Here is a 19,188-nt window from a genome sequence, read left to right on the forward strand (position 1 = left end):
GAATACTTTATTTGTCCATCGTTAATTTTGGAACGCAGTTATTCAAAAGTCAAGGAAAGTCAGTATTTCAATATTTCTTATTTAATAACGTGTCGCGTTTATTTTTAGGCATCACGTAGCGACGACGCAGAGAGACACGATATATGCCAACGAAGATGACGCTACAGAATGACGAGAACATGCGTGCTGCCGATGGTGCCTCGCACTTTACGCCTGGTCCTACCGGGATTAGATGCCGTGGAGAAACAAAGAAAGAAGTAGGGACAATGTGAGGGTCGGAGAAAAAGAGACGAAGAAGTACTTGAGGCAGCGTGGGCAGCCGCTAGCGCTGCATTCCTGTAGGATCAAGGATCCCTACTTGCTTCGTGTGTGCATTTACATATGCGAACGGAGTGTGAGGAGCTTTGACTTGCGACACGAACGCGTGTTCACGCACATGCGGCCACTGCCAACTACAGACGTAAACGTATCACTCATACATGTGCGGTGACATAAAGCTGTTCGCCTCTCACATCCCGATCGTCAGTATCATATATGTATTTTTTTTTCATTGCGCGAGTTTCATGCGCGCAGAGAACAAAGGGTCGTAGGCTCCACTGGATGTGAACACGAAAATAATCAACTTGCATGAGTAAAATTTTTAAAGTAAGGCAAGTACGCGACGGGGCTTCTTTATCTTTCCTTTTATAATAAAAATACTTTTAAATGTAATTACAGTAGCAAAATATAACATTTTGTATCGAACTTACAGTTTTCTATCAATCTTACGCTTCTTGATCCAAAGGAAATGAAGGAACGGATGTGATTTATTATTCCGCGGCAGAGAGAGGCTGTACGTAAAGCGTTTCCAGACTGTGCAGGGAAAGACATTTGTTCATCACGGTCGCGCCGAGTAAGGAATCAGGATAGCGTAAGAAAGCAGTTTATGCGGCGTGACGAGTGACGAGCCGAAGACAGACGTGTCACGCGGAAGAGCCGAGAGGACGCATCGCGTTCGCGCGAACGTTCGAAGAATTCATCGACAAGGACCAGTGGCCAATGATGTGTTTTTTCATCTGGTTTTACGTATGTACATAGGCACCAATGTTATGTATATGCCGGGCGTGTCCAGGCCGTTCGTTGGCCTTTCCTCGGATTTGATTTCCTTTCGAATCGCCGCGTATATTCCCGACTCGTCCGTGCAGGCTGCAGCGATGGAAACTGGACTGACTGGCTTTAACGGCGCGTCTCAGGCTCGCGTCCGTGATGGCCGTACGTGCGACCGTGCGACCCACGTGAACGTATACGAGAGGCTCCTACATTTGCGACCACTGTCGCACGCTGCGTTCGTGTGCAGCGTGCACACGCACGTACGCCGCGCGCCCGTTCGCGAGAGGGAGAGAATCCCTCGAGAATGCAAGCGCGTTGAATCGTCGTGCGTCAAATAGAACGTGACGAGGAGCGCGGCGGCAGCCTGCAGATACCATTGTGACCGGTTGCATAAACCCGCCATCTTGGTATCCTCAAGGACGCGCATCGAATCCTAAGGTCAACGCACTCGACTCACATCGACCGCCCTCCGCCTCCTCCGCCGCTTCGTCGTTGACTTCTTTTTCTGGACCTTTCCCTCCTACCCCTCCGCTTGCCACATACTTCTTTCTTTCTCGCTTCCATCGTTGCTCGCTGGTATCGCGTTTCTCTTGCTCTTGCTCGCGGGTGAGATGGAGAATCTCATCTGGCCACGAGCGGGATGTCACTGCCATTAATCCCGCCGATACGGCCCTGGCCAGAGTCGGTCGAGCCTCGGGCCGTCTTCCTCATTTTCTTCTTCTCCTTCTCTCTCTCCTACCTCTTTCTCTTTCCAGCTCTTTCTCCACCTTTTGCTTCTTCTTCTTCTCTACTCTTTCGATCTTACGACCTCCGCTTCTCGTACAGAATGATAAACGCAGGATATTCCGCGAGCACCATCGACCGCATCCCCGTATAAAGTACTGGGTCGTTAGAGACGGCATTTAATCTTGCGCAAAAAGCACAACTGTGAACTGAACTGATTAGAGACGCTTCGGTGAGCAGTCTTTCAATCGGCCATACCCTTGTAACTTTCTAACCGAGAGTGTCAGGATCCGACGAGAATCAGATCGATACCGGTAGCACGCGATATCATGATGATAAAGGCAAACGTCTGTTGCGTTTGAGAATGCGGCTAGCCGATGTTATAGCTGTGTTTCGCGTTTAATTATCTATATATATATATAGCGGCGAAAGGGGATCGGGAAATAACCGGGACTTTGCACGAGAATGTCTATTGCTGGCAAAACATTAAAATACGCGAAACACGCTAGGTAGAAACGCGTTCCAGCGTTAAATAATTGCGCGAGGGTACAAACGTGAAAGAATCAAGTCGGTGAACTTCTATCGAGGGAATCGACCTTTCTCACGTAAGATCGATCACAAGAATCAACCAAGAGAGACAAAAGTGTTAAGATCTTTGGAGTAATCGTATGGTGAAGTAAGAGACAAGTAAATCGCCGGTGACCAGAGAGCCGAGGTAAAGCGGAAAGAAAAAGAAGAAGGATCGGGAGCCGAAGAAGAAGCGAAGGAAGCAAAGGGAGAAGAAGAAAAAGAAGGAGGCGAGGCCTGACCCCGGCCATCTTGGCCTGCAGGGTTGTTCTATTTATATCACGAACTTAGCTATATTTAGCTTACAGGGCCCCGCAGGAAAGCGAGCGAAGAAGAGAGTTTAAGGGCGCGGCGGAGTAGAGTGTGGAGGAGAACCGAGAAGGGCTGCAGGTATGTGGTGACGCGAAGGGAGTAGAACGAGACAAGTGGGCCCCGAACGATCGCCCAACGACAGAGGAAGAAGAGGGGCAGAGGTACGCCCAACACGGTCGCCTCGGTAATCCGCCTGACGAATACATTAACACTCTCGAGTCTCGCTATCTCGCGCGATTTCCGCCATACCTGGGCCCACTCAATACCTCGTACTCATACTTTAACCCGTTCTATACATGCGTGTAATGTATTGACTAGCACTTCAAGTTCAGGTCAACGCAGCTTCGATCACTTCTTGAACGCGTGAGAGTTCGATGTTATTCAAAGATCCACGAAGTACCGGATAATCATGCTATGCTTAGTTGCCTATTTGTATTTTCCTAAATGTAAATGCGTTGAAATAGAAATTGAAATAAAAGAGATAGCAACCTTAATTAGCGACAGACCTAAAACTATAATAAATATGAATTCTCGAGAAAAATGACGAAAATGAAGTAACAATTGAATTCCGATATATATATCACTCATTTTTAATAGTTTTTTCATTTGCAATTATATATTGCAAATGAAAAAACGGAGGTTTAGATTGATACAAAATAGGATAATGATACGATGTTCAATGGAATTTGAAAATTTATCGAGTTACGATATCTTCTCGAAACCATAGAAATTACCTTTTTTGTAAACTTAATAGTAACCTTCTGAAATTGCTGCTTCGCTTTGTTCAAGTCTTCATTACGTTCCCCAGAACAATCGCGATATCTCAGAACGTGTAAAATTCATGGCGCGAAAAGGGGGAGTCACGATAGACGCTTCACCGACTTCAGGGCGGCTATATGCTCGTGTCGGCCTATCGAGGTTATCGCGGTCCCCGCCGTAAATTCAAGCCCCAACAACCCCGATTACTCCCGCTCTTCCTCTTTCTTTCTTTCTCTTTCTTTCTTCCTTCCTTCCACCTTACTCTCACTCTTCTTCTTCGAGGCCCGATGAACTCGCGTTGCTATTTCGAGTACGCGAAAAGATCCGTAGCTTCCACCGGGTATGTATTATGAAGAAAGCTATACGAGGAATGAGTACGAAGACAGCCATATATCCCAGTCGTACGTACTGACCACATACCAGACGTGAACACTTACAATCGACATAAGGTCCAAACCTTCGTGCCACGACCGAGCATTCGCGGTTGCTGTCGCGAACTGCCGTGCTAAATCATCCTAGTTGAGGAAGAAGTGGTCTTATACCGAAGAAGTGCCACGTATATCTACGCGAAGGAAGAGAGAAGAGAGCCCTTCCGCTAGAAATTCTCAAGGAGATCGAGCACTGGGAAGTGAAGAAATAAAAGCAAGAAAGAATAATATTCTGATAAGTCATTATACAAACAAGAAGTCTATGACACAACGTTAAATATAATACGTGTAGTAATATATTCAGTTTTTTCATTTATGAGAATGATTACATTCTCATAAATTATTTATTAATGGCGCAAAATTTCGTATATTTTAACAAAACAATATTTTTGGAGAACACACCTTTTGATTTTTATTTAATTATGATGATACGGACTAAATTCATAAGTTGGATATGTTCTTTCGTTTTCCTATGAGGAATTATAAGATAATTTTAAGTTATCTAAACGGACAAACATCCGTCATTGAGAACGCAGAATTTTACGATTTTAACCCTTTCTGAGTATTTCGTGTTCAAAAGATTCTTGTTCGTCCAAATTTCTTGCAAGTTCAATGGATTATTATTTAATTATTTTCTAAAGTAAAGTTTTAACACTTGTTCTAGAAAGTTTTAGAAAGCTGAAAATATGTTACTAAATTTTTATAAATTTTTTGAACCATTTTGAGTAAGTGAAAACAAATGAACAGATTTGAAATACCCAAAATCGTATCGTAAAGGTTAGAATTCTTACCTGCGATTGACCCATCCGCCTCTCGTGACTACGTCCTTCTACACGTTCCAGACTGGGAAGTTCAATTTATCGTGTTGTAATTTTCGCGGAGACGATAATTATTTTCTTCCGCGACGTGCGGATTTGCGTTTCACGTTCTTCGCCGCAAACGACAGTATCGTCCTTTCTGGATTCGAGTGGAGTGACGTGCGAACAGTAATCGAACGATAGCGATTTTTCATTGAGCGTCACCGAGACCGCGCAATTTTCATTGAAACCGACACTGTTTATTAAAGTTTGTGCCAAATTTCTACATTTGATGCGCACTGTGTATTTACCAGTTTAGCTAATGAAATACGCTTGTTTAATTCGAGCAACCAGGGGTAGAGCGGATCCGCGGTAGGCAGTTCCACAACAGGCACACGCGGAGTGAAGTACGCCGCTAATCTGCTCGCTCGAATCTCGAATGTCGCGGGACGCGAGTGATAACACGTTGACTTTGCCGACAGCGCACGTCGCGCGCGCAAGGTTACACGCCCCGTCAGCTGTTATGAAAAGCAACAAAGGGTAGAGTGGATCGTTCGTTCTTTTCGTACGTTTCGCGGAATCACGCATCGTGGCTGTGGCTATAACTGATCGGCGGGGGTATCGTGCGACATAATGCGTAATCGTCTCTCACTCCATCGCTTTCGACAATTGGCATACTTGACGCGTTCCCGCGAGAGTCGCGAGTGCGTACCTAACCAAGAAACGTGAAGTGCCGGACGGACGCTTTACCTCCGAATTACCTAATTGTCGAAGGGGAGTCGTATCACGAGAAGCAGTACCGCGACCGGCATACGCAGAGTGAAGGGCACCCACGCAGTCGCGGGTAATCGCTGGGCGCGAGTGATAACGCGGTGATCTTGTCGGCGGCGTGCCTCGCGTACACAAGCTAGGTTACGCACGCCGTCGTTCGTTCTCTTCGTGTACGTTTCGCGGAATCTCGCGTTGTATACGTGGCTGTAACTAATCGAGGGAAATGTCGTGCGAAGTATCGCGTAATCATCTCTTTCTCCATCATTTTCGATGATTGGCACAACCGATACGTTTCCGCGAACGCCGCGAGTGTGAGCCTAACCCTAACCAAGAATTCTGAAGTACCGGGCGGAGGCTTTAACAATCATCTAATTGTCGAGGGGGAGTCGCGTTATGAGAGGCAGTATCGCAACGGGTAGACGCGGAGTGAAGTACGTCGCAGTCGCGGGTGGTCGCGGGGTGCGAGTGATAGCGCGATGATCTTCCCAACGGCACGCGTCGCGCGCGCAAGGTTACGCGTGCCTTCGATTGCTATCGAGCAAAATGAAGGGCAGAGCGGATCGTTTATGCTTTGCATACGTTTCACGGAATTACACATTCATGTGCGTGGCTATAACTGATCGGCGAAAGTATCATGCAAAGTATCGCGTAATCGTTTCTTCATCATTTTCCACGATTGGCATAACCGACGCTTTCCGCTAATGCCGCGAGTGTGAACCTAACCAAAAAATTTGGAGTGCCGAGCGGAGACCTGGGGAATCGGCGTCAAACGACGGCGGAGCTGCGCCACCAGTGAGTAATTACATGGTATTGTGTCGATTAGCGGCTTCGTTACCTCGTTATATGTTATATTTATTTCGCATTATTTTTCAGGGTAAATATGCCGATAGGCTTCATAAACGCGAGTGTCGTTCAGTATCGCGCGAAAGACATTTAGTGATAATTAATCTGTGCGCGTAATTACCAGCGATGTTTCGCGAGTGTTGTGTAATTTGAGGAAAGGACCTGACAACCTGAGAGGAGGAGGAGGCTTGGGAGAAGCCGCAGGCGCCGGCGGAGCAACATTGCGGTAATTTATTATTTATTAGTTATACATTACTAGTTATTAATCGTTTGCTTAATTTATTTGGATATATAAATAAGAATGGGAGGAAAGACATTTTATAAATAAAATCTTAAGAGAATTTGTATTTAAGAGGTAGAGTTCTCGGAAAAATTGTATAATTGTTTCATTAAATATTTGTTTAAAGAAAGAATATAAAATTCAACAAGCATAATTAATCTTTTAATTATCTTTTAAGCACTGCTATAATTTAAATTTTATATTTGTGTGTTACAGAATCAACGTAGTCATCGTAGCCAATAACTCCGCTGTTGCGCATCAGTCGGTGAGTGATAATTTTTTTACATTAAGGTAACATATCTATGAGAAAAATTAATTACATCTATCTTTAATTACATACATATATATGGACATACACACAATAATATACATCTGGATGTATATTGATCGACCCATTTAATAACAATATAATATTAAAATGAAATATATAACATCTCATAGAATTGTTGCCTTAAAATTCATAGATATGCTGGAACAAATTAGAATGAACATTTAACTCTGGATTATTTGTTGATTTATTGAATATGACGATGTAAATGCAGAAAAGATGTTAGAACTTATTATATTGCTTATCTATTTATTAACATAATTTAATATTTTATATGTTTTATTTATTACTTATTTTTATTCGTATATTTATGTCATTTATTTTTTATCATTTTTTATGTAATTATTCAGATCTTATTACTTGTATCTCATTCTTAACTTTATTCTTGTTTAATTTTGTTAAAAGTAATTAAGACTTGTGGAAGACAAATAATTCAAATAAACCGAAATGTTCTTATTCTCATGTTATCTAATTGAGATATATATATATAGTTTAGTTATTTTTTATCACATTCAAGTATTGCTTATTGATTGACCATTCTCTTATTTTGTTTGGTTTGTATCATACAGATGTTTTATATCATCTGTATGTTTTATATCATACAGATACATTTATGCACTCCATTAGAGGATTTCATAATTAATTAGAAAAAAATCAAACACGGTAAGAAAGGGAATGATCAGTTTATGTACACGTGTAAAACGAACCTCTATTAGAGGTTTGCGTAATCAATTACTAATATTAAATAATATCAGCGTTCTTATTGGATCGCTGACGGAGTGTTTTATTGAGATAAGTGCCACCATCCTAATAAAAGTATACGTCTAGACATTGATAAAATAGGGGGGAGCTGAGAGGAAGTTATAATTTGTTCACATCACGAGTTTACTTCATTATTTGCGAAAGATGGGAAATAAATTGCCGCGTGAAGTGCTGAAGTGCCAAGGGCATTACTTCTTTTTAATTTAGTGCATCCTTCGCGTATGTCGAGGCTCTCTCACCCAGTACGAGCACAACCGAGTGTTCGTGGGTCACGCGTTGCAGTGATAAATCATCCTAGATAATGGGATACCACCATTCCATTTCCAACGTGCTGTCAGCGGATAAGAACCGATACGTATGCGAAGTATTTTCCGCCGAGAATTCGTAGCTCTTACGCGTCCTGTGTCGATGTACTGAATCATTTCAGACAGGTTTACAATTTATTATTCGGAGAGAATAGACGACAGGGACAAACGGTACGAAGACAAGGAAGACGCCTCGCCGGCGCGTGTACGCATAGATAAAAAATACAATTCCATTGAAGAAAACGCATAAACATGAATAGAACAACACTCTTCCGGTTTTCCAAACCCGATCGCCGCGCCGTGCGCCGGTTCTGCATTTATGGATTTCCCCATGTGCGTTCTGCGTTCGTTCGCGAGCCGCACAATAAGGACATATTTATGAACGTGCGTTGCCCGGGCATCGCGTCGTCGTGTTGTACAGTACGGCTATACTTGTAGATCATGCATTGCGTCGCTAAATCATGTCCGAGCGCGAATAAGTAATCGAAGAAAAACGCACCGAAGCGCACGTACGCCGCGCGAGGGAAGAGGTACGAAGGTCTTCCTCACTAGGAATACCCGCGGTGAAAATTGCACAACGCCGAAGTCGCGCGTCCCACGCTGTCGCTATACTGCAACATCGACGTTTGCGACGGGTCCCAAGGGTAAAAGGACGTAATCGAAAGAGAGGGAGAGACGAACGCGTGTACGCGTATCGCGCATTTTATAATTTCGCTGGATGAATCGGCATTAAGCGCTGCTCGTGCGCGCTGAGTGACTTCACGATAAATCAAACGAACGTGAATCAAGAGACGAGCTAACAGCATCGCGAAACAAAGGCGCGGCCTTCTGTGATTCGGCATTTCCCTTCAATCTAAAGAGAGACGTATACGTATACGTATACTACATTTCGCAGTAAATAACTGACGCTAATGGAGATAGCGCGATCTGATTTTCTATTATTACGGAAGTCGTCTATTCAGATATACGTGACTCTCTTCCTCTCTCTCTATCTTCATCGCGAGTAACGATAATGGGCCTCCTCCTACGTGGCTTTCAACGGGGCTTTATGCAATAAATTCGCAGGAAATAATTTAACACATGTAGTTAAGAGAGATTCTCGACATAAATGGAATAGAACGAAACGTATGCCATACATCTGTACCGTGCGCTTCCTCGTATATCTTGCATTCAAATACGATTAACCTTTTGAATTGCATCAGCAATACTGTAATACTGTAAATGTACCTGCACTAATGCGTGGAGAGTTTCCTTGCCACGTAATATATTATGGATATATCATTGCACAAAAGAAATTTTTTATTTACATTTTTCGCTCATTTTACATGTGCAGCATGAAATTAATATAATTTGTATAAAGTTAATGCTTGCTTAAACATATTTAAAACCTTATACTTTTTAAAAATATTGAACAAAAGTTTTGAAAATTACTGCATAAATGAATATATTCATTAATAATAGGTTTTTGTTTCATTAATTTATCAATTTATAACATTGAATTTAATTTCTCTGTAATATATTAATCTAATAATATATTAATGTCTCTCGTTCCTAATAAATTATTAGTTTAGCGATAAATATCTTCAATCGTTTTCATCATCTCACACAAGTGAAAGCGTTTATTGTTTCGTATGTTCAGCATTTCATCGTTGTTATTTCCTACGCAAGGAAACGATATGTTTCCTGCATCGACTTTCTGCGAACTCCTCTCCGACAACTAAGGAGCGCGCGAACAAAAACGGTTCGTTACCCAACCACATTTCGAAAATCAGCGCGAGTTCTCGGCGCGTTGAAATCCCCATTAAGATGGTACCGTAGGAAAAAGACTGTATGCTAGAATACCTAACATTGTTCTCTTTGTCAAAATGCTGACTCAGCTAACCAGAGTTGGGGACAAGCATTTTGCTGCCCCAGGTAGAATGGTAATCTTGGGTATCTCTACTAACAATTGATAAATATATTGACTGAGATATTTTGACGTTTCTTATAAATATGATGAATGGTTTGTTATCTAAGTAAACGAAAAGAAATATGCAAACGTGAAAAAATCTATTAACAAAAATTACTTTTGATACAGACATCGTATCTATTATTTAAGAATAAGCCCACATAAAAAGTTTATAGTATAGAATTTCATATACCGATACATTTAATTGCGCATATGGAGGCAGTTTTATCATTGATGATTCTATACTTAAATCTGCTGAGCAAACACGCCATTATATTTCATAAAACAATTCTTACCTTCTTCGACGGTTACGGCCTTGATCGTGTGTCTCGTAAAGCGAATGTCGACGACGATCGCGATTTCGTTTCTTCAGACTTCTGCCTTCGCTACCGTAGATCGGTCCGCCTCGCGTCAAGGTCCCAAGGTCGCTTGACATGGACTTCTCATGATGGTTCATGCTGTTCGATCGCGGCCGATCGTAACCATGAGACTTCGCGGAATTACCATGGTTGATGATCTTTCGGGGGCCGTTATGCATGTAACGTCCATGTTCTCTCGGTAGACTGCAGTAGAGATTTTGCGACGTGTAAATCGTCTTGCCCAAGGATTTATTGTCACGGCCGTTATCGCCAGTATTTACATTTCCCTTCGAAGAAAACGTGGAGTTGGCGTCGTGACTTCCTTTCGAACCACCACCACCCAGATGTTCGCGCAGCCACTTTCCTATGCCACCACCTCCGCCGCTTCCAGTGTGGTTGTCTTGACCACCGTAAGAATCGCCGGTCTTGCTTCTGTAATAGAAAGGCGAAAACAATATTTTATAATAATACTGCGACTGCTTTAAGAATTTAAACTACGCTCAATTGCTTTTTTTTTTAACAGACACGATCTTTCTTCCCACGCGTGTTCACAAAATACTTAGAGATAGAAAATGGTAATGTGATCGTCACGTGGCAACGATGAAAGAAACCGCAGCGCGTGTTGCAAGAAGAAAAGACAATAGAGTACAATATAATTCAATGAAGAGAGGAAGAAATGGAGCGATTGCGTTTACGGTATTCGAGAAGAGTGGCATAATAGTCACGCCATGACGGTCTCGCTTCAGCGATTTCAATTTCAGTATTCAGACAGATTAATAGAAAGAAATACCATGCATGTAACGAGGTTAAAAAAGATAAAAACTAACAAAAGTACGCGCGGTTAAAAAAGAAGGGTCGGGAGTTAGAAAAGAAAAATGAGACAGAAAGACGAACGAGTGGCGAATGAATGGTACACGCCCACGAAGAAATCAGGGCGAATGTTTTATTGTATAAAGGGCCACGTGGGACAAAACAGAGAGAAGGATGGGGAAAGAAGGGCCGGTAGTTAGGACGTGATGACCTTGGCAAGGTCATCGATACTTCTGGCCATCGCCAGTAGAAGCCGCCACCTCCTCAGCTCGTACCTATGGCTTCGAGGGCTCTTCTTTATCGATAATTCTACACTTCTCAGTAACTGGCACTTTCTCAATGTCAATTAATTCTTCTTACTACATAAGCTCGCACTCGTTACGAGCTGCGATACGCCGCTTATATCGACGCGTTAAACCAACAAACTTTATAACGATGCCATTCCGGCGTGTATCACGGTCGGCATGGCAAACGGCGCGGCAGCGCATCGAATTAACGATCGGCATTATAATTTAAATCAATGCCAAACGCGCGCGATTTATATTTAATCGGAGGGAGCCGAAGGGGACGCCTAAAGACTCAATATGAGTGAGAGTCGCGCTTTGCGATTCGCCGAGATGCACCTAATTAATTGCAACGAAATTAATTAACCGCATAACGCAAGTTACTTAATTGACCGGCAAAGAACGAGTCTTAGACTTCCTGATAAGGGGACAGTCTACCTCGACGAAAGTCTAATCGGCAACGAGATCTCGGGCCCAACATTTAAGGGCGGGGAGAAGGAAGTCGGTAAGGGGAAACCGGGTAGCAGTCTTGATGCAGTTTCGTGATTCTCGGCGTATTATCCGGCGTGTTACGCCACTGTATGAAATTCCGGTTTTGCCGCCCCCTCCGGCCGTTCGGGTACCCGTTCACCCCCCTGTGCTGTTATCTCTTCAGCTTTTTTCGCAATGCTCCTTTTTGCCTACCGCCTCGTGAGCCGCGCCCGAACCCGAAAGCAAACGCATTATCACGGAGCAATCGTCTTCTTCTCGGCCAATCAACGACCTCTTTAGGGATCGCACTTTTGGTGGTAACCGGTTGCATTCTCGAATCAAATAAAAACAGCTCGCATTTCTTCGCTTAAACGGGAAACAATATTGCGAAGAGTATCATGCGGCGTTTCAAACTGAACTCGTGAATATCATTATTAATCGGTACAAATGATTGTGAAAATTTGTTGACATTTTACACATGAAATATCCTGTTTTCTACAGTAATAAAATTATAAAATATATAAATTTAATTATGTTTCAATACATTTGTTATTTTAACGATAACTTTAGTAACAAGCCACGCGGAAAAGGAAACTACTACAATATATTTTAAAAATTCTATTATTTACATAAAGCAAAATTTAAATTATACTTATACGAACATGATATTTTTATCCTAATTTTTACTGAATTATATCAATTTCTTATATTTAATTACAACTTAATGATTCATAGCACCAGCGTCACTCTTGTGATCGTTGAAGCTTGAATTCAGCGTACTAAGCAATGCATTTGTATGCATTCTGCTCGCTCCAGAGGTTCGAGTCCCCTTTTTGTCGCATTCGTTCTCTCAGCCTTGTGCCATTTTATTCGATGACGTTGACTATGACGCAAACCGCGGATGCAGCGTGATTCGTCGATGAAGACCATTGTTTCGAAACGATTGCGCAGCCATAACGAAACGTGTACTAAATTATTTCTTATAACAGTTTTGTCTTTCACTAACAATTATAAAAGCTTCAGTCAATTAAATAAATAAGTAAAAACGGAACAACGTTACATTTAATCGTTTATTATGAGAAATGTAAAATTCTCTTGATTTTAACTATGTAATAGAATCTCTGTTCCAAATCTTAATTATGATTAAGAGCTATAGCAGAGAGATTACTCGAAATAATTTGAAAAATCTAGGACGACAAAAAATTTCTATTAAAAATAAATTAATTAAAGCTTTAAGATTTATTCTTGATCCATCGAACGCATATAATATGTGTAGTGTCAAATATAATTTGAGTTATATATTTCGCAGACAAATCAGAAATGGCGCGATACGTGTTAAGCAAAAACATGCATGCTCGATTTCATGGAACATCCTGCCAACATTCACTCTACACCTTTTCGTACTTGAATGACCTGAACTCGAACTGATTCCCTTCCTTTTTACTCTTCGTTTCGCCAGTTCTTCGGGTTTTGCGCGGCTCGTTTCGCGAGTTGCTCGTTCTCTTTTTATTTTTTCCGCCTTGCTCCTCTCTTTCCCTCCGTTCTGCCGGCGGTTCGTTTCTTCCTTTCATACGCCTTTTTCCTTCCAATAACTTTTCTTCCTTCTTCTCTTTCTTTATTGGTATAAACATTTATTTTTTTCTTGATCGCAATGTATTTCTATTTTATCACTTCGCGTCTGTTATTGCGTAGAGATTCGCGATGATGTTGAAGCTAGCAGCGGATTCGCAGCAGCAGATTCGTCAAAGCAGGGATTCTCATTCAAAATAAAATACATAAGAAACTTTGACATATAAAGGCAAACTAGCAAGTAACTGCACAACATACACTTATACGCTTCTAAATAGATCAGACTATCGAGAACAATTAACAAAAATGCGCAGGTCTACTAAATTGTTTAAATTATATAACGAGTTATTGCAGAAACAAGGGAAGGAAGCCTCGGTCGGGGCTGTAAATTTTTTTAGAACATCATTGTAGGCTTCTAAATAAATCCCGACTAGCAAGAAAAATTAAAAAAAATGCGCACGCCTACGAAAAATTATTTAAACAATATAAAGTTTATTGCAAAAACAGGAAAACGAAGTCGCGGTCGGGGCTGCAAATTTTTTTAGAACATTATTGTAAGCTTCTAAATCAATCCCGACTAGCAAGAAAAATTAAAAAAAATGCGCACGCCTACAAAAAATTATTTAAACAATATAAAGTTTATTGCAAAAACAGGAAAACGAAGTCGCGGTCGGGGCTGCAAATTTTTTTAGAACATTATTGTAGGCTTCTAAATCAATCCCGACTAGCAAGAAAAATTGAAAAAAATGCGCACGCCTACAAAAAATTATTTAAACAATATAAAGTTTATTGCAAAAACAGGAAAACGAAGTCGCGGTCGGGGCTGCAAATTTTTTTAGAACATCATTATAACCTTCTAAATCAATCCCGACTAGCAAGAAAAATTAAAAAAAATGCGCACGCCTACGAAAAATTATTTAAACAATATAAAGTTTATTGCAAAAACAGGAAAACGAAGTCGCGGTCGGGGCTGCAAATTTTTTTAGAACATTATTGTAAGCTTCTAAATCAATCCCGACTAGCAAGAAAAATTAAAAAAAATGCGCACGCCTACGAAAAATTATTTAAACAATATAAAGTTTATTGCAAAAACAGGAAAACGAAGTCGCGGTCGGGGCTGCAAATTTTTTTAGAACATCATTATAACCTTCTAAATCAATCCCGACTAGCAAGAAAAATTAAAAAAAATGCGCACGCCTACGAAAAATTATTTAAACAATATAAAGTTTATTGCAAAAACAGGAAAACGAAGTCGCGGTCGGGGCTGCAAATTTTTTTAGAACATTATTGTAAGCTTCTAAATCAATCCCGACTAGCAAGAAAAATTAAAAAAAATGCGCACGCCTACGAAAAATTATTTAAACAATATAAAGTTTATTGCAAAAACAGGAAAACGAAGTCGCGGTCGGGGCTGCAAATTTTTTTAGAACATCATTATAACCTTCTAAATCAATCCCGACTAGCAAGAAAAATTAAAAAAAATGCGCACGCCTACGAAAAATTATTTAAACAATATAAAGTTTATTGCAAAAACAGGAAAACGAAGTCGCGGTCGGGGCTGCAAATTTTTTTAGAACATCATTATAACCTTCTAAATCAATCCCGACTAGCAAGAAAAATTAAAAAAAATGCGCACGCCTACGAAAAATTATTTAAACAATATAAAGTTTATTGCAAAAACAGGAAAACGAAGTCGCGGTCGGGGCTGCAAATTTTTTTAGAACATCATTGTAGGCTTCTAAATAAATCCCAACTAGCTAGAAAAATTAAAAAAAATGCGCACGCCTACGAAAAATTATTTAAACAATATAAAGTTTATTGCAAAAACAGGAAAACGAAGTCGCGGTCGGGGCTGCAAATTTTTTTAGAACATTATTGTAAGCTTCTAAATCAATCCCGACTAGCAAGAAAAATTAAAAAAAATGCGCACGCCTACGAAAAATTATTTAAACAATATAAAGTTTATTGCAAAAACAGGAAAACGAAGTCGCGGTCGGGGCTGCAAATTTTTTTAGAACATTATTGTAAGCTTCTAAATCAATCCCGACTAGCAAGAAAAATTAAAAAAAATGCGCACGCCTACGAAAAATTATTTAAACAATATAAAGTTTATTGCAAAAACAGGAAAACGAAGTCGCGGTCGGGGCTGCAAATTTTTTAGAACATCATTATAACCTTCTAAATCAATCCCGACTAGCAAGAAAAATTAAAAAAAATGCGCACGCCTACGAAAAATTATTTAAACAATATAAAGTTTATTGCAAAAACAGGAAAACGAAGTCGCGGTCGGGGCTGCAAATTTTTTTAGAACATCATTATAACCTTCTAAATCAATCCCGACTAGCAAGAAAAATTAAAAAAAATGCGCACGCCTACGAAAAATTATTTAAACAATATAAAGTTTATTGCAAAAACAGGAAAACGAAGTCGCGGTCGGGGCTGCAAATTTTTTTAGAACATCATTGTAGGCTTCTAAATAAATCCCAACTAGCAAGAAAAATTAAAAAAAATGCGCACGCCTACGAAAAATTATTTAAACAATATAAAGTTTATTGCAAAAACAGGAAAACGAAGTCGCGGTCGGGGCTGCAAATTTTTTTAGAACATTATTGTAAGCTTCTAAATCAATCCCGACTAGCAAGAAAAATTAAAAAAAATGCGCACGCCTACGAAAAATTATTTAAACAATATAAAGTTTATTGCAAAAACAGGAAAACGAAGTCGCGGTCGGGGCTGCAAATTTTTTTAGAACATTATTGTAAGCTTCTAAATCAATCCCGACTAGCAAGAAAAATTAAAAAAAATGCGCACGCCTATGAAAAATTATTTAAACAATATAAAGTTTATTGCAAAAACAGGAAAACGAAGTCGCGGTCGGGGCTGCAAATTTTTTTAGAACATCATTGTAGGCTTCTAAATCAATCCCGACTAGCAAGAAAAATTAAAAAAAATGCGCACGCCTACAAAAAATTATTTAAACAATGTAAAGTTTATTGCAAAAACAGGAAAACGAAGTCGCGGTCGGGGCTGCAAATTTTTTTAGAACATCATTGTAGGCTTCTAAATAAATCCCGACTAGCAAGAAAAATTAAAAAAAATGCGCACGGCTACTAAATTGTTTTAATTATATAACGAGTTATTGCAGAAACAAGGGCTTGGTCGGCGCTGGAAATTTATTAGCAATCATATTAAGGTTGGCTGCTTGCGCCGTATAGGAATAATATTGTCATTATAGAAAAGAAATAGTATGATTTCCCAATTTTCTACTTTGATGTAAATTATAGATCAGAAATATAATTTGACTGCTAAACATACATATTGTTCTCTCTCTTTGCGCTACCCAAGACCAACCAACGAGGAGGTGGCGAGAATATGGTCTCTTTTTTTGTTATGTTCTTACTGTTTGTGAATGTTAAAATTTTTTTTACTTTTTTATATTAAAATTTATTTGCGTTTTTGGTATTAGAATTTTTTTATTTTTTAGTTTTTGCAATAAATTTTATATTGTTTAAATAATTTTTCATTGCCGTGCGCATTTTTTTAAATTTTTCTTACTAGTCGGGATTGATTTAGAAGCCTACAATAATGTTCTAAAAAAATTTGCAGCCCCGACCGCGACTTCGTTTCCCTGTTTTTGCAATAAACTTTATATTGTTTAAATAATTTTTCGTAGGCGTGCGCATTTTTTTAATTTTTCTTGCTAGTCGGGATTGATTTAGAAGGTTATAATGATGTTCTAAAAAAATTTGCAGCCCCGACCGCGACTTCGTTTTCCTGTTTTTGCAATAAACTTTATATTGTTTAAATAATTTTTCGTAGGCGTGCGCATTTTTTTAATTTTTCTTGCTAGTCGGGATTGATTTAGAAGGTTATAATGATGTTCTAAAAAAATTTGCAGCCCCGACCGCGACTTCGTTTTCCTGTTTTTGCAATAAACTTTATATTGTTTAAATAATTTTTCGTAGGCGTGCGCATTTTTTTTAATTTTTCTTGCTAGTCGGGATTGATTTAGAAGCTTACAATAATGTTCTAAAAAAATTTGCAGCCCCGACCGCGACTTCGTTTTCCTGTTTTTGCAATAAACTTTATATTGTTTAAATAATTTTTCGTAGGCGTGCGCATTTTTTTTAATTTTTCTTGCTAGTCGGGATTTATTTAGAAGCCTACAATGATGTTCTAAAAAAATTTACAGCCCCGACCGAGGCTTCCTTCCCTTGTTTCTGCAATAACTCGTTATATAATTTAAACAATTTAGTAGACCTGCGCATTTTTGTTAATTGTTCTCGATAGTCTGATCTATTTAGAAGCGTATAAGTGTATGTTGTGCAGTTACTTGCTAGTTTGCCTTTATATGTCAAAGTTTCTTATGTATTTTATTTTGAATGAGAATCCCTGCTTTGACGAATCTGCTGCTGCGAATCCGCTGCTAGCTTCAACATCATGAGATTCGCGTTCTGTTCTGTGAATACTCGTGTCTCTTTTAAGACAGCGAATGAATAATTTATCGCGCAGTTAATTAGTAATCCCACGCATAGACGACGTATATATTATACGTTATTAGTGTTTTCTTGTGACTAGAAATACATAACTGTAAAATATGTCATGTGAGAGAGAAATGATGTCCATCACATGTTTAGATCTGATAATATAAAGCGTATCCGCATACTTATTGAAATGGAGATTTTCATAAAAATATCTCGTTTATATAGTAATAATGTAAAATATTGATATTTTAAGTTACAATTTTTATGTGAATTTAAAAGATTTGCTGGATGCATAAAGTTGTAAATGAAATTCTCAGGTACATAATGGAAAAATGTCATATTTCCAAAGATTGTTCATTAAAATATCTACAAACTGCTGCTTCTACCTTGACAGAGAAGCTACATATTGATTACTACTAGATGATGTTGCAGTACTTGTAAGTAGAGATGAACGTTGCAGTACATGGGATTAACATTTAGACGAACGGAATGCTTGCGTCGACTTATGTTGCGCTGTTGCTCCCTGAAGTACAAAGGATTAACATGCCTACAAGCACCCATACGTGTTTTTATGCCGCATCCAACTGAATCATCCTTATACTCATAAACGTCACCGGTTTCTTCCAGCGCGAGGTTTCTTCCAGCGCGAGCCTCTCGACGGAAGTCGGCTTCTCTTGTAGCGAGTTCCGAAACGCGTTGGCCGACTGGTTTCGGCGAAACGATAGCGAAAATCCCCGTCAATATTGATCGTCGTTCTTGTCTCTCGGAGTCAAAGGTCCTTGCGAGACAACGAGCCCCGGAGCAAACGCTGCGCCGCGCTGCGCGGCCGTTCTTCTTGCCGGATCTTTTGCGCGCGCGGCGGACGCCGCGCCGAACGGTCGGAGTGGTCGAACGCGAGAGAGCCAGAGAGCGCGCGAGGAGCGTCGTGAAAAAGCAAACGCGCCGCGCATCGCGAGGGTGCTCAAATACGTGCCGCTCGGTGCCCTCGAAGCATAATGCGCGTATTATACGCCGGCGTGCCTGCTTCGGCTAAATTCATCTACGGTCCGAGGATCGGAGTCGGCGTCTTTGAGCTTGCTGCTGTTGCTGGACGCCGTATCGCGGAAGGGCAAGGTATCTCGCGGGAGGGAGATACGTTTATGCGTGTATAAGCAGGACAACGATCCCGGTTGCGGGAAAGAGGATGCCCCTTTTCCACGTACGGGATACTCCCAATCGTTTCGGACGGTTATCGATCGTGATCGACGCATACACCTTCATGACTCGGCTTTAACGCGCGACGCGCATAACAGCGCGCCA

At 40.3% G+C, this 19,188-nt stretch overlaps 2 protein-coding genes across 2 annotated transcripts in view; one reads left to right on the forward strand and one right to left on the reverse strand.

The window, feature by feature from the left end:
* LOC105201908 (protein Shroom2) overlaps window positions 1–19,188 on the reverse strand; it is a 166,249-nt gene that overhangs the window by 126,639 nt on the left and 20,422 nt on the right. Inside the window, exon 2 of the mRNA XM_039453302.1 lies at window positions 10,209–10,703. Coding sequence (XP_039309236.1) covers window positions 10,209–10,703 — 495 coding nt within the window. The remainder of the gene's footprint in view (window positions 1–10,208; window positions 10,704–19,188) is intronic.
* LOC105201861 (midnolin homolog) overlaps window positions 735–19,188 on the forward strand; it is a 299,275-nt gene continuing 280,821 nt past the window's right edge. Inside the window, exons 1-3 of the mRNA XM_039453304.1 lie at window positions 735–6,238; window positions 6,320–6,515; window positions 6,786–6,834. The gene's annotated coding sequence lies outside the window, so the exon portion shown is untranslated. The remainder of the gene's footprint in view (window positions 6,239–6,319; window positions 6,516–6,785; window positions 6,835–19,188) is intronic.

Source organism: Solenopsis invicta, chromosome 9, assembly GCF_016802725.1.
Source record: "Solenopsis invicta isolate M01_SB chromosome 9, UNIL_Sinv_3.0, whole genome shotgun sequence".
Lineage (NCBI taxonomy): Eukaryota > Metazoa > Arthropoda > Insecta > Hymenoptera > Formicidae > Solenopsis > Solenopsis invicta.